General features: G+C 39.3%; 1 protein-coding gene across 1 annotated transcript in view; it reads right to left on the reverse strand.

The window, feature by feature from the left end:
- Nucleotides 1-8894, reverse strand: part of FAM83F (family with sequence similarity 83 member F) — a 305909-nt gene extending 297015 nt beyond the window's left edge. Inside the window, exon 1 of the mRNA XM_044068588.1 lies at nt 8182-8894. Within this exon, the coding sequence (XP_043924523.1) occupies nt 8182-8634 (453 nt within the window). The 5' untranslated portion in view covers nt 8635-8894. The remainder of the gene's footprint in view (nt 1-8181) is intronic.
- Nucleotides 8895-17344: the final 8450 nt, after the last annotated feature.

Below are 17344 nucleotides of genomic sequence, written 5' to 3' on the forward strand. Positions count from 1 at the left end.
GTGTTGCAGTACTTCCAGGACTCTCTTCCCCTAGGAACGATTGCAATTCAGACAGACAATATGTCAGTAGTCTGGTACTTGAACAAGCAGGGGAGAACCAAATCTTACCCCCTTTGCAGGGAAGCCCTCAGAGTTTGGCAGTGGGTTGTTTCCTTCCAGCACTTTCTGTTGGCAACACACATCCCGGGGAGATCCAATGTGATAGCAGACAAGCTGAGCAGGGCAATCTTGTTGCAGCACGAGTGGTCCCTCAAGAAAGAGATTGCAGACAGGATTTTCTGCAAATGGGGCCAGCCTTGCTGTGACCTTTTTGCCAGCCACATCAACATGAAATGCAGAAGCTACTTTGCTCTGATCCCTCCTCCGGGAGAAGCCCTGAGAGATGCACTCATACACGATTAGCCCCGGGTCTCCTCTATGCATTTCCTCCCATCCCATTGATACCCAGACTTCTACAGAAAGCAAAATCTCTGGGAAGGACCATCATTATTATAGCCCCACATTAGCCTCAGCAGATTTGTTTCCCATTTCTTCATCATCATCTGTTGGAGGATCCATGGATTCTGGACCCAGTTCCAGACCTTCTGATACATCCGTCGGGGGACCTCCATCCTTTCTTGCAGTCACTAAAGCTGTCAGCTTGGCTGCACCAGTTCCCCTCATAGCCAGGCTTCATAATTTTTCCAATGAGACAAAACAGATCCTCTTGTCTTCTCATAAGCTGTCCACTAGAAGATTATATCTTAGTAAGTGGAAGAGAATTTCCATATGGGCTTCTAAGCAGAACATTGATCCTTACCAAGCCCCCATTGACATTCATATTAGAGTTCTTGACTATGATTTTTAATAAAGGAGCTGCAGCTGCTACAGTTCGGGTCCAGTTGGCTGCTATATCTAACTTCCATCTCAGAGTGGACGGGCTAAATATAATGTCCCACAAGTCGTCCAAGGCTTTTCTCAAAGGAACCTTCCACATGAGACCTCCAGTGAAAATCCTTATTCACCTTGGAATCTAAACTTTATGCTGTTTCGCATGATTCTTTCCCCATTTGAACCAGCATCATCTTGTGATCTCAAATTTTTATCATGGAAAACCATATTTCTGGTGGCTATTACTTCTGCCCGCAGAGTGTCAGAACTTCAAGCCTTATCTATCAATCCTCCTTATTTGATTTTTCATGCTGATAGAGTATCTCTTAGGACAAACCCCTCTTTTTCACCCAAAGTTTGTTCGGAATCCAATATCAACCAAGTCATTGAGTTGCCAGTCTTCTTCTTTAACCATTCCAACAAATTAGAGTACACGCTGCACAAACATGATGTTCACAGACAGTGCAGATTTTATTTGGATAGAAAAAAAGATTTCAGGAAATCAGATCAGATCTTTGTTTCATTCTCTGAGGCCAGAAAAGGTAGGCCAGTGGCTAAAACAACTCTTTCTAAATGGCTATCTGATTGTATTACCTCTGTTTATTCAACTGCTAATATGCCTTTACAACACAAGATTAAATCTCACTCCACCAGAACAGTTTCTGCATCTTCTGCATTCCAAGCCAAATTGTCCCTTTACAACATTTGTGCTGCAGCCACTTGGTCTACACCTCATACTTTTATCACTCATTACAAAGTCGATAAGGCTTCCAGGGACAGGGCTTTCTTTGGGTCTATGGTACTGAAGAATGTACTCCCGTGAGCCACCCTAGATTGATGGTGCTGGGGACGCTACCCATCAGTAAAGAATGAACGGCGAGATTGAACAACTTCACATTAAGAAGTTATGTACTCATCATAAAGTTCCTTGTGAGTTGTTCATCTCGCCTTCATTCTTACGTACCTCCCACCTTCCACCTCCTAGCTGATAGCTGACCTAGAGGTTGGCCTCATCCTGGTTGCTCAATTCTTCTTCCTCTCCATAGCAGGATAACTCAGTTACATGGTTATGGTACACGCAGCAAACAAGATCTGAGGTAATTCTCAGTGCATCATGGGATAAGGGGTTTGGCCTCGAGCTACTGGTATACCTCTAGCTTTGCAAACGGCCGTACCCGGAGTCGATAGATCGGCTCTGAACCCATCAGTGAAGAATGAAGGCGAGATGAACAACTCACATGGAACGTTATGGTGAGTACATAACTTCTTATTCATTTCCATGGAATATTTAAATAGTGCTGACTGTAAAACCAATTTTTACTATATCACATAATCCAAGCTAAGACAAGAGTAGCAGTATACAGTGCATATTATTACACTGAATGCAGTTACATCTTCATGACTTTGGTATATACAATAAATTATACATGCATCAGCAATAAATGTGGTGCTTTATATGGTAAATACAAAAGAATGGGAGAGTACAGAACTCACATAATGGCGATGGTTTAGGCATCAGTAATAGATATAACTATAATACAGCCACTTGCTACAGGAGATCCGAAGAACCAAAGCAAACTAGATGAACCTTTGGTCACATAATGTCATTTTTAAGTAGATCTTATGGAGAAAAAGAACAGGCAGATGAATTAGAAAATCATGTGCAAAAACGTATGGTATATAACAGACAAGTATATAGGTAAGACAAGAAATATGGCATTGTAGGACTTAGGAACTATAAACGATCCAGATAATGGCAAGAAGTAGGAATAGTGAAAGTGAGGAAGAAGAAAATAAATTAATATAGAGAAGCAGAGGCTGAGGTAATGAATAAGGGTGTGCAAAGCAAAGAGAAGGGAGGAAGAGGGAAGCTGATTATGAGAGCGAGAGAAGATTTCAGTGTAAAGTGAGATGTACAGCATGAAAAAGCAGAAGTAACCTTCTGACTGATTTAGGGAGGTCAAATAAGGCCACAGTTATACGGTTAGATCTTTTCACACATTAACCTGTCTTTTTCATTGTCAGAGTTCTCACTTTATATTCCTATGTATGCACTGATGTCTTGTAATTTCTGACAATTGTTTATCCTGTGGATTTTTTTAACTAAGCCATGCATGTCTGGACCTTTTTCCCCTCGATCTCCACTGCAAGTTTGATTTACCCAGCTAGACAGCTTAATCAACAAACAAAAATAAAACAAATAAAATAGATATACATGCCCTCACAAAGATATTGGTTACATATCAGTGCTTCAACATAAAATCTGACCGTCTGAAAACAAATTCCAGCACTGATCCTGCTGCTGTCCATGAGTTCCTACGTGACAAAACAAGTTACATTTTAGTGTGTTCATAGTGTGTATAGTATGTAATCCAATAGTTTCAGCTTTCACTTTCTACTACATATTGTACTGTAAGACCTTTCTGAAGTTTATCATTGATATTACCTGAAAAAACTATATCTATGATGAACTTGGTATGACAAATTAATCAAAATTATTGAATACAAATAAATAAGTAGATGAGTGTCACAGGTTGTTGCATAGTCATGGATACTTGTCAGAATGCTTTACTTTGTCCCTGCCCTTGTATGCCTCACCTCTGAGGTGGTTATGGCAGTAGTCCCCTTCTACTTGGTACTGGCACCCAGCACATCTGGTGATACAACTCAGCATGCTCTTCCCTGTCCTGTTCTGTAAATACACAGCACTGCATAGAGGTCTTTTGAAATGACAATCTCCAAGCTCATTTTGGGTTGTGTGGCTTACATCCCTGGCCTTACAAGTAAAGAAGTAAGTGCTTTCTCTTGTAATGGGTGGTTTTCGAAATAGAGCACTTTCATGCAAGACCATTCAATGCCACTTAAAGGAGTAGGTATAGCAATGGGATGCACTTAACATTCTCAGACATGCAATGAGCAGCAGCCGCCAGTCAGGGAATGTGCATCATAAAGGAAAGGGAGGAATAGAACCAGCGTCCTAAGAATCTGTATCAAGACGTTCTCCAAATGTTATCCAAAGGGGACAGTGTCACTGCAATTTTCTTTGACTATGTTAAGATGCTTCTGAATGACGATCAGCACAGTTTTAGTTTGCCATGGTTGACTTTTAGGCTTAGTTGTTTTAGACCACAGCATAACTGTGTCAGCATTTTGTTAAGAGTAGATGTGACTGTTTGAGGGGAGTTTCCAGAATCCCAGATGATCATGTCAACAGCATGTAAGAGCATATTTCTGTTGCTTTAGGAAATTCTGGGTGAATTTACATACAGAGTAAATAAAAGTGGTCTATGGACAGATCCCTGGGGAGTGCCACAGTTTATTAATTGCAGTTCAGTCTCTTGCATAGAGTGATAAGGCCCTAACTATGCCCTAGACAACCCAAGTCTAATTGTGGTCTTGTCACTGAAGGAACTGACGGTGGGTGGGATATGAATGGGGATACAGAGCCTGCTTACTTACCTTAAGGTGGGAGGTGGGGGCGTATGTCTATGAAAGTTTTCTTCACTCATGTTTGTGATGACCCGAGAGCCAGCAGAAGTATTTATCTTGGGGAAATGGGGTATCTGCAAGCTTGTGTTCCTCATGGAAGTGAGTGACATTGCTACACAATGTCCATTGCATGCTCACTCCCCAAGAAATCACTGTGCATAGATAAGGAAATGGCAGTTCTAAAGCCAAAAGCTGACCCACTCATGAACAGTGGCACCATCACTGGCATGGTCTCCCCTAGGGGATGAAATGACCAGTAGGGCTGTTACTCCTTGTGATGAATGTTTCAGTAGAGCAGCTGGGGGTTAGCCTGATGGTCAGAGGTGAACAGGATGACAATGTTATTAATTGCAGTTGAGGCTAGCCCTTCTCAGTGGTTACTCTGAAATATTAACTTTGTAGATGGTCAGAGAACCAACTAAAGACAATATGGCTGAGGTCATAGAGTGAGAGAGCTCTTTGTTTAGAAGAATGTGGATGAATGAATCAAAGGCCTTGAAAAGTCCTGTGTCAACTCTGCCTGTCAGCTACAGAGTTTATTTTGCTTGAATGAGGTTAAAAATATAATAATAGTATCATGACCTTTTATAAAATCATGATGTTGACTGGATAGCAAGGCATATCTGTCAGGATGTGACTACAACTGCCCAGAAACAATCCTTTCCAGGATTTTCACCAAAGGGGACAATAGAACAAGTGGAACTATAAGAATCAACTTTACTGCTTGAACCAGATTTGGGAATCGTTACTATATTTACCAGCATCCAAAGTTCAAGAAAGGGAAGGGTACCTGTTTAAAGACAAACACTAATGCTGTGTCCCAGTGGAATTGCAATGAAATTGTTTCACATTCCAGTCATCTGGCCCAGCATGTTCATAGCATGGAATGCCATTGAGACAATGATTTGTTTTGAACAGAGAAACACTGATAAACTGAAAGTCAACAGCAAAAACATATATGCTTTGAACATTATGTTTTGAGGCCTGATAGGCAAATTGTTTGCAGAACTGAACTTACAGTCAAATCAGTTTGCTAATAATTTGCCTGTATGTCTCAGCTGTGAGACAGGGAGCCTCACCTTCTGTTAGTGAGACTATAGGGGAGATTTTGGACCTTTGCCTGTACAAAAGCTTCTAGGATTTGAAAGCAAAGAACTTTGCCTCAGTAGGAACTGTACATTGTTTTTATTGGTAAGCCTCTTGTACTATTTCCTAAGCAAAAAGCAGAAGTCATGTCCTGTCTTCAAGGAAGTACTTTTACATTTCAGCCAAGTAGCTTTGCAAAAAGCAGTGACCCATCTGAGTTCAGCTGAAACCGCTGACCCTAGTTTGCTGCTAACTCTTTCTGTTTTTACAGAGAGTATGTTTCCAGGAGGGGTAACATGATATTAATGCAGTATTCTGCATTCAAAGCATGACTAGTAGCTTTACAGAGATTTAGACTCACAAACTATGGCTCTCAAGACCAACACTCTACTTGCCTGAGCTATTAGGGCACAGCCTTCTGTACTACAGTTATTCTGCAAAACAGCTGGTGAACAGCCCTTACATTCTCATATGTTCCACAGATGAATGTCTGACTGTTGTGAAAAAGTTCAACATTAGATGTTTTCTTCTCCTCTTCACATGCTAGCCTCTGCCTGGCTAAACAGCTGCAAAGATACTGTGGTAACTAAACATAAGACTACTGATAAATGGCATCTGAGGATAATGGAAACAAAATCCGTCCCGGAGAGTGTGCTTCCCAGTACTAGGATTAGGCCTTGTGGGTTCAGAGACCAGTTTGATAAAACCTTATTCTACTACTGTAGAAAGAGGAAGGAAGATGGCCTTTACCTCCTATAGTACATTTAAATCTCCTAAGAGTAATGTTTTAGGAAAGTTAGATGACATTATTAATAACTGAAAGGAAGTATGACGTGTTTGCATCTTTGTAGTCTTTAGCAAAGCACTTGCCCTTCCTGCATTTCACCTTTTCCTTTATGTGACGTATGTACCTGACAATCACATATTAGCCTGTTTAGTTCATGGTAATATTTTATTGTAAGGAAAAATAGGAACGAGTGCTGCTAATGCTATGATTAGCAAAGTATTACTACTTGCTAATGACAAAGGTGAGATGACCTTATGGTATCTTTACCGTAACTCTGGCTTGAGAACGAGGAAACCCCTGAATGCTGGAAAACTATCTTGATGCCAGAGTACTGCACGCACTTGTTGGAAGAAGAAAGCATGCCAGGGGTATAAGAAGGTATAGTGTCTCCTTCATAAGAAAATATACATTCTGCAAAGCAAGAACATTTCCACTTAGTACAGCAGAAAGCTATACAATGGACATAAGGCAGGCATTCATTAATTAGTGAAAGAAAACAAAAACTTTACAGAGGGAAGGAAATTATCTGGTTGCTGTGAAAAGCAATCCCTGGACAGAAAATGGCACCAACTAAGTACTGGAAACTGCTGTAGTAAAGAGCAGAGGAGGAAGCTTCAGGGAACACAAGAAGAAAGCACACATTGCCTACTTTATACTGTCAGTGAAGCAGTAGCAATAACTGTAGTCCTTAACCTTCCTTTTCAGTTTGCAAAACCTAAAGAGAGAAGTTTGTTGGGAAAGTCAGATCAGAAGCCATGGAAATACCAGCACTACAGCTTATGAGCCTATATCAGCAATTTAAGTTTGCAGCACTGAACAGGATCCACATTCTGGAACTCTCCCAAACAAGCATTCTTTATTTATTCAGATGTGTGCGTGTGTTGTGGGCACAGGCTTGTGTGTTTTGGGCATGCATTACCTAAGGATTACTGCATTTAAGGTTGATACAAACATGTCCAAATATTTAAAGATGTTAGTTTAAACTTGCTCATAGAATTAATAGTTTTAAGTGTAAGTGTGAGTGTGTGTATCTCTGTGTGAACTCTGATAAATCAAATGATTTTCACAAGCTGTACTGACTGAAACCTGCATTGTTACTGTTAGCTACCAATGCAGGGCATTTACACTCATCAGCAGTTGAGCTAAAAAGAAACTTGCATGTCTAAGGAAAGACCCCAGGCACTGGCAGAGTACAGTAGCAATCACTTTCTAAAAGAAATACCTCCTTAATGCTCTCAGGAAACAGCAGGCAGGCTTTTCTCATTGCCTAAATGAGCTGGAATTCACAGCTGAGAATGAAATCTGAAAGTGTCTTGTGACATGCCCTCACTGTACTGCCAGTAATTACTTCAATTTATAATTTTGTAAATATGTTCAACCCGGTTCCTTGAACTTGTAGCTAAGGTACAGAAGTATAACTTACTGATTTGCGTTTGATTGTTATATAAAGCTTTTGTATTCTTTGTAGTCCTTAGCAAAGCACTTATCCTTCCTGTATTTTATAAGATCTGTCGGTGCTGTAAGGCTGTGTGTGTGTGTGATGAAAAGAAAGACAATTTTTTGCTGTCTCCTGCCTTGGTCCTGCACTGTAACTTCAGGATACAATGGCTATAAAATGCATTTTTCTGGTATACAGTATAATATACATGCATAACAATATACTTTATTCATTTTGTGCTCTACTTGACTGCAAATTCTTGGCTTGGATTTTACTCATAATGTAATCCCCAGTTCAGTGCTATGTCACCAATCATATGCAGTTTGTTACATCTTTTCAGGGATAAAAATGTCTTTGGTAATCAAAAAACAAGGTTGCTGTTACTTAATATAAGCTGAGCTATTTTTCCCTAAGTACCTTGGACAGTTTTCAGGAAATGCACATTTATGATTATAATCTTGGACTCAATGACACAAAAATTGCAGTACTAAACAGGGAAACTTTTTCTCACCTTTTGAGCATCTTGTATTAGTTTCCGGACCACTGCCTTTATGTGTGGTGTATTTTCTTTTGGGGGATGCACGTATACATTCACTCGTGTGACCCCCTTATAATATCCACCAAGTGGCCACCCTAGATCCAGTGATGGGATTGCTACATCTGACATCACTGGCCAGTATAAAGATTCCTCTCCTTCGTGGTCCTTACTCTGAGAATCACCCCCTTCCTTTCCTGTGATATCATATTTGCGCCAGTGTTTCCTTAACATTTTTAGTTCTTTGGCTGACAGAAATTCCTTCATTTTCTCCTTTTTGACTTTTTCTTTAAACTCATGTTCACCTTTTTCTATTAACTCATCAATAGCTAATCTTTGCTGTTCACTGTAGTAAAATTCAGCTCTGGAGTCAGGAATTCTTTCGTTAATGTGATTATCATCCAAGCAGTCAAGCTGCGATTCAGCCATTGTTTCCCCAGACTAGCTTTTTACTCTCTTCAGTTCATCTGGAAATCTCATCGGCAGGTGAGAGCACACAGAGCAAACAGCTGTCTCAGGTTCTGGGAAATTATCAGTTCCAGTGAACAGGGAACAAAAGTTGGTGGCTGTCAAATGAAGCTGAAGAAGGGGCGGAACTTACTTCTCACATTTATCCAGTAAGGCTAACGTGTCCTGCAAACTTGTCTTTACAGTGGGAAAGTCAGGTGATCACTTCCAGCAGACTTTCAACAAGAAAACAGAAAAAGTTTGTGACTGATTGCTTGCTTTGTGCTTGCGTCACCTTTTTTTTTTTAACTGAGTCATACATAAATAGAGAAACAAGTTATGCCTTAAATAAGGTTTACAAATGGAGTATAAATAGACAGTATATAGCTCTCATATGAAACTTGTGTATGTCTGAGCATGCGTGTTAACTTGTGGAATTCTTTTCTTACTAGACATTACACTCAATGAAGTCACCAGTATAAAGAAAGCTACATATTAAAACTTGTAATTTGCATCAAGTCCCTAGAAATTTACTTAACACTATCAGCTTCTGATGACAGAACTGATGTAGCTGATGTACCAGCAGTCATGTTAGTCAATAAAAATAATATTACTTTTATTCTTTAAAGGTGAGAGAAGCTTCATGATTTTTTTTTACTGTGTTAGCAATTAGAATGTATTACTTAGGTGTGTCACGTAACCTGATACTGGATCAAGGTTAAAGTGTCTTAGCGTTTTCTAATAATACTACCTTCACAATGAAATTTGAGAGTTTATGTTACCACTTTAATGACCTCTGGATCATCATGTCAGCACAGACATGATACTAAACTCACTCCTTCTCAAGTTCAGAGGAGCAAAGCTTCCGTTCTGTCACTGGAAAAGAACCTTATTGGTGCTGTCACTAGAGAGAGTTCCCACAACCAGCTTTCAGGTGAGAAATTAAAGAGACAGCAACTTCTTAATGGATGTCTATAACATTTGCTCTTGTAAACCCTTTTCAGTCACAACTGTAAGAATAAAGGCAGCATCATTATTTATTTATGTATGTACACTAACCACTCCACCACCATGACACTAGCCCAAGCTAAGATGTCTATTTGTATCACTTGCAATGGTCTTTAGTGCATAGTGGGGCTTGGCAGTGGGGGGAATATCTGGCTGATGGACAGCTCTCTTATCCAGTGGGGAGGGTTTGGAAAATTCTACTGCCAGTGGAAACTGTAGTATAGACCAGCAGCCTTGTAAAGCCGCCTCTCTAAAGGTGACGGAACTGAGATCCAATGCTTGATGGGAGAATATGCACACCAGGTGCATCAACATTATTGATCATGTCATGACCAGGTGCTGCATATTTATGGCTCCTGGTTTCTCATCCATATTTTCCCAGTGGATCCCTCACTCCCTGAGTTCCAAACATTACTTACTAGGAAACAGACTTCCTGAAGAGTCACTAATCCTACCCAGTGAAGTATCACTTCTAGAATTGTCTGTAAATGAGCATTTGCAGGGATCCAGGGCTAGGCAGATGCCTAAATCTGAGAAGGAAACCTGGATGCTAAAGCAGTAACTGAGTAGGAAGATATATACATACATACACACATACACACACACACACACACACATATATATATATATATATATATATAGAGAGAGAGAGAGAGAGAGAGAGATGGAGATAGGAGAATAAAAAAATATTTTCAATAATCAGCCCCTTGATGCAGTCAATAAACGATCAGGTAACAAGCACTATGTAAATGAAGCTAGGTCTTTAAACTGTACTTGTTATTACTTTTGTTTTACAGTCTGGTACTGTGATTTTTTACATAGAACAGGTCATCACACATGACAGATTGTGTACTGTATTCTTACACTGATCCCAACACCCTTAGACATCAGATCCTTTGAACCACAACAATGACGTGGGAGAAAGCCTTCTGAGAAAGGAGTTGGGCAGGATGCCACCAATAAAATGAGCTACATGTTAGAGGCTTTTGTCTCATGTTGACTGTGTTGGTACCCTGCCAGTGGTTTTGAAAGTACTTGCTAGAGGGGTTGGCAGGCCTCTACAGTGACATCTCTTGTGGTGTAATATATCTACATTGTGCAAAGGTCAAGGAATCTTGTAAGTAAGGGTTGTCTCATCAGGAAGCATTAACTTACTACAGCAATAAGTTCTGATGCGAACAGATTTTGGCGCTGTTTATGTATGGCCTCAAAAGTTTCAGCACTCTTTTTGTACAAGTTCAAGCATTTCAAATGACAACGAAGTATGAATCTTATTTAATTGGGGAGGTGGTATAAGGAAGATGGGAAAGACAATTCACTCTCAGTACAATACGTTTTCTGTCCCGAGTCCTTCTCCCTGTCCTATGAGTATATTTAGATTTCCTTGAATAAATGTACTTAACCTGTTTTTTTTTTTTTAAGGGAAACTCACCAGTAATTTTACATGATGTTTTCCTCCATGTATTTCGGCCTTGGTTTGCCATGGAACTGAACATTCATGGAAGAAATAGGGCTGCCAGGTCTTTATTACTGTCTACTGGCCAGTCCTTAATTCTCTTTTTCTGTCTTCTCAGTGACAATGAGTTTATACACCATTACTTTATATGATGAAGCCATCCTGTGTTGTCCACAGATATACACCTGCACTCTGTTTTGGGAACTGAAATAGGAAGAGACAGAGCTCATAAGCATTATTTACAGTCTTTAGATATCTGAGACTGAAATGGTGATTATTGATAGACACAAGTATTTTGTGACAAGAATTAGTAGTCATTTACCTTGTGCAGTACCAGCATCACAAGTAAATACACTGCAATTTTGTGGGTTATTTTGAAATTAATATAGTGACTGCCATTTGTTTTGTTTAAGCAAAATGAGAAAGTCATGGGGGAATCAAACCGGAAGCCAAGGTATTTGAAAGAAGCCCTTCATTGTCTTCTGAGGTTGGGGGGTTAAGATTTATTCAGTTGCTGGTTGATTGCTTCAACTTGATGTAGATCCTGAATAGCATAGTTATATCTGCATTTTTTTTTATACTGGGATATCAATTGTGTAATATATTACATTCTTCTGAAAGGGTGGATATGAGCAGTGTGGGAGAGACACAAACCTAATTAGATCCAGAACATCTGCATAATGGAAGGCATGAAGGCAGTTTTTTGATGAACAGAGTGAAAAGTTTTTTTAGGCATCTTAACTGAATTTTTATTTATTCATAACCTTTCTTCATCTGCACTTCACTATTAATATCTATTTCGGTTTCATTCAGTCCCAGATTTATATTGGGTATTGATATATACTATTTATTATCCTTTAGACTATACTTCATTACTGTCATTGTATCTTTTTGTGGGATTCACCCAGTACATCAGCTGTTTACTTGTTCATTTAGTATACTTTGCTAAGTTAATTGACATGTATTCACAAACTAAATCTGCATGAAGAACACTGTATGCCCGAGTATAGTAATATGATATAATATAATATAATATAATATAATATAATATAATATAATAAATATAATATAATATAATATAACATAATATAATAAATATATATTACTATATTTGGACATATGAGGTTCTTCTCACAGATTTATTTTGTGATTACTAGTTTTTTATTCTGCATTGAACATTCACATTTCTACAGTTTCTTAACTGACACGTGTATCCTGTATATATTGAACATTCACTTTTATTTTACCTCTGCAATTGTAATTAATATATTTATCTTCACTTTAAATTTTTGTGAATATTTTGATTGCAATTTATCACGAGTGCTTTCACAGTAAATTTGCTCTGTGGTTTGGGTTTTGGCTGAAAGTAGCCCTCAGACCAGTTAACTTATTCAGTTAACAAAATTTAAATAAATAAGTAGACATGACCCCGTAACTGTCCTTTGTGGCACTCCTGCTTTAGTTTATGGCAGGGGAATATAAAGAACTTATTTTAATTCTGAACTATTTGTTAGATACCTACTTGCTGAACCAGCTACTGGTGTTAGCTATTAGTCTGTACTTGTGTTATTTATTGACAAGGACCTGATGACTTACAATAGCAAATGTTTTAGTGAAGTTTAGGAAATCCTTCCCAGACAGGTGGCTTTCCTCCATGCGTCTGTATATAGAATTGGGGATTGTTAACAGTACTATGGCCTGTCATGATTAGAAAGGAGCCAGTATGAATTAATGTGAGTTTTTATCCATGATGACACTTCTTTAAGAAACTCAAGAAGTGTGTGTGTGTGTGTGTGTGTGTGTGTGTGTGTGTGTGTGTGTGTGTGTGTGTGTGTGTGTGTGTGTATGTGTGTTTGTGGGGGGGGGGTGAAACTATAGTTAGTGACATTAGCACTGAACCAGATGTAAGGAGCAATTTGGTGTCCTGGCGGTGGGCTTTCACATGTTAGAGAAGTAACTGTTGGTTCTGGGAAGGAGTCATTGAATGGCTGAATGGCTGAAGGAATTTTTGTGATGCTCTCATATGCATTGGACATCACAGGGCTTGTTCCTCCTGTCAGATAGTGAACAGATTTTTTTTTTTGCTACCCAACCTAAAGTTGAGAAGGTGCCAGAAACCAGAATAGGTAGTTACACCTCTGATACATCTGGAAGCCATGAGACATGGTGTGGAGGCACATTTTAAAGTATTTGTTTAAACTGGATAATACTTATTGGGACAGACTCATTAAAGCCTACACTAAGTGTACACAATACGTATTCAAGAATATTCTTATCACATTTATGTGCTTTCTAGTCACTCAGATAGATTACACTAAGTGTACATGTAGTCTACACTTTGTGGTAACCTTTATGAATCCCTGTCAATATTTAAAGCTGCAAGAATATCAGTAGGAAAACTAAAATTAGGAGGAAGAAGGTGTGAGCTATGCCTGTGCTGTCTGTTCACTTAGAAAGGTGTACACTTAGTGTACACTTAGTATAGGTGTTATTGAATCCTGGGATTGTGTCTGGCTGGGTGTATATAATGAAGGTGCTCCTGGGTAATACAGAGCTTTGGTTGGGAAATTATTAGTTGCCAGTTAGCAAGGGTAAGTTCTTGGGTGAAGGGATCATCACAATTTTGTATGAAAGACCTAAAAATCAGATACAAGTTCTGAACAGTTTTTTGATTTCAGTGTGAGAAAGTTGAGGAAATTAGGCACTAATCATTAGGAAAAGGAGTATGAACTGCTGTATTACTGAACTGGGGAATATTAGAATCCAGTTTAGAAAGGTGTGCAATGCAGATTCCTTGGATGGATGCAGTGCGAACAACCTGAGATAGTTTTAAGTTTTGTTTGAATGTTATCTAGAGCGGTGCTGAATGGTTGGAACCATCTGATTTACAAATTGTCATATTACAATGCTACTATTATAGGAAGGTTATGTCTAAAATGCTGTGAAGCCTTGAAACCTGGTAAGGATGATAGGAGGGTTATACATATAATGTTTACATGCTGCCTGCCTCAAGTGTACATCAGTTACACACATTTCTTCTAGCCAGCACCATTTGTATTTAGATTGTTGGGTGATATGTGTGTGTTATAGGAAGGTGACACACTCACTGGTGTGGGTGGCTGGCCTGGCCCATTACTGACTAGTTAGTGGTCTACATTACTGACTAGTTAGTGGTCTATTACAAGAATAAAGGGCTTATAATTTAACCAATGTTCAACTTTTCTGAGAGTCTTGGCTGCATTCAGAGCACCAAGTCTTTGGAAGATGGAAGAGCTAATTGGTTTGGGTTGCTTTGAATATTGGCACCTCTAGTTTTTACTGCTTTCATGTTTGGTATTTTGTGTGTGCATGTGTGTGTGTGTGTGTGTGTGTGTGTGTGTGTGTGTGTGTGTGTGTGTGTGTGTGTGTGTGTGTATGTGCTTGTATTGGGTGGAAGTCCTGCACAGGATGAAAAAAAGAAATTTTGAAAGTTCACTTTGGTTGGCTACACAAACAGGTCTTTGACAGATATGATCACACTCTTATTAGCTAAGAATTCAACAGATGTGATCATACTTGTATTAGCTAAGAATTCGACAGATGTGATCATACTCATATTAGCTAAGAATTCGACAGATGTGATCATACTTGTATTACCTAAGAATTCGGCAGATGTGATCATACTCGTATTACCTAAGAATTCGACAGATGTGATCATACTCATATTAGCTAAGAATTCGACAGATGTGATCATACTCATATTAGCTAAGAATTCCACAGATGTGATCATACTCGTATTACCTAAGAATTCGACAGATGTGATCATACTCATATTAGCTAAGAATTCGACAGATGTGGTCATACTCATATTAGCTAAGAATTCGACAGATGTGGTCATACTTATATTAGCTAAGAATTCGACAGATGTGGTCATACTCGTATTAGCTAAGAATTCGACAGATGTGGTCATACTTGTATTAGCTTAGAATTCTTTTGTGTTTTTTGTAAACCAATGAAGACATTCTGGTGTGAGCTCTATCATTTGTCACTGTTAGCAAGGGCCTATTAAAGACAAGTGTGCAGAAATATGATGGTGAAGAACAGGAGATGGAGAGAGGGAGAGATCCACTAATGCATGAGGTAGGAGAACTCATTAATGAACCTACTTCTTTATTGCATTTGTCACCGTGTGCACATGCATGACCACAAACACACAGTAACCTACATACATAAATAGATACACACGCACACACACATACACACACACACACACACACACACACACACACACACACACACACACACACACACACACACACACACACACACACACACACTCATTCACTTCAGATTTAGGAACCAAAGCATAGACAGTTATAGGAAACCTTATGAGACATTATATATTTGTATTTTCCACCCCCTCAATACAAGATGCTTCAGGAGAAGAGTGCATCATTCCTGTGTGCTAAATATGGCAATTGTCTTGCCAAAAAGTAGAAATTTCACTGGTGTTAAGTTCAACCATTAAGGAGGGTTTCTAATTTTGGGTTTTGAACTGGTACCAGTCTCAGAACACATGACTGAAGCTTCTGGGGATACATACTATACCACAGGACTAGGAAGCAAGCATGAGGCTGAAACAGAAGGCTCTTAACTCTAGACACAACCCTCAGTCAAGTTTCAAGTTTCCTGTTCAAGTTTCAAGTGTATTTGTTGATTCATCAAAGGTTGTTCTGACTTAGATGTCATGTCCCTCTCAGCATATGACCATTATATGTGGTAATCATCCAAGAAGCTTTAGATTTTGGCTGTAACTAATCCATGCTTCTGTGATAAGTGACATCATCTTCACTCTGCATGGTACAGATCGGACTGTTCTAATACTGTTTGCGATAACCATCTAGCTCCTGGTTGAACTGAAAATCCTCTATTTTGCTTAGGTTTCTCTTCGGTTAATCTGAGTTGCCAGCTGATGTCTGACTACTTGCTGTGTCATTGCTGATTTCAGTAGGCCAATATAAGTGCCCGACTCTCTTCTCACAGTGAGAAATGCAGACCCCTGCATAATAGTATGAGATGGGTTTTTGTAAGGCGTCAGTAAAACATCCAGACACTATAATTGGTTTCCTGAGTTTGTATCTTGGCCCAGAACTGTAGCTAGTGCATCTGGCACCCTCTGCAGATCCCTAAACTGACACCCCCATCATCTTAAAGGTCTTCTTCACAAAGTTGGACACACACACACACACACACACACAAAATAAGCAGCTTGCTATGGTTATTACAGATGTACCTCACAGCACTGTGCATTTCAGCTCTCTCAAGTGCAGTATCAGCATTCACTTTTGAAGATGCAGTAACCTGGAATAAATCAATGCTGGCATTGTACTTCCACACCACTGGCACCTGCCGACTGTGCTCCCTTTAATAGCTTGCACCTGGGAGAGCTGTCTACTTTGCCCCACCCTAATTATGACTCAGTCTTAGTCTGGGCCATCTTTTCAGTTCATCCATTTGCTGTGGGATGATATGCAGCAGGTGTAATGTGTAGAATACCATTCATTTTCAGAAATCTGTCAAAATCCTGAGAAACAAACTGTGATCCGTTGTCAGTTACTAGCGAACAGGCAAGTCAAAACATATTAACACTCCTTGCAGCTTTTTTGTGGTACTGTTGAAATTTGTGGAAATTATGACGGCGACTTCTGCTACACTGCATAGCATAAACCACCACTGAAAACATATTCTTGTCAAATATTCCTACAAAGTTTATAGGAATGCAAGCATTATGGATGTTCAGGCTGATCCCATGGATGCAGTCGTTCTAATTGTGGCAAGTTTCAAACACTGTTGCATGCTGAACATGTTCTTGGCTTTTCAATAGGCATTATCCAAGTGAAGTTGTCAGAAGTAACTGTGGACAACCTGTTTCATTTGGACCATTGTGTGGAGTTCAGAATGCAACTAATCTAATGGCTGCTTAAAGGAATGTGTACAAATGACTCATGTTCTTCATAACAAACAACCAGGATTTTTATTTATTTATTTATTTAACATTTGTTTACCAGGAAAGTCTGACTTGGAACAAGCTAATTTTTAGCGGAGGCCTGGGGAGAAATGCTCCAGATGCATGTCTTTCTAATGTGGGAAGAAACCGGAGCACCCTGAGAAAACCCACACAAATGCAAGAAGACATCAGACTCTGTAGAGAAGGCACCTCAGCCAAGAATTGAACCAAAGAACCTCTTG

This window comes from Protopterus annectens, chromosome 1.part0 (assembly GCF_019279795.1).
Source record: "Protopterus annectens isolate FY-2018-M chromosome 1.part0, PAN1.0, whole genome shotgun sequence".
Lineage (NCBI taxonomy): Eukaryota > Metazoa > Chordata > Ceratodontiformes > Protopteridae > Protopterus > Protopterus annectens.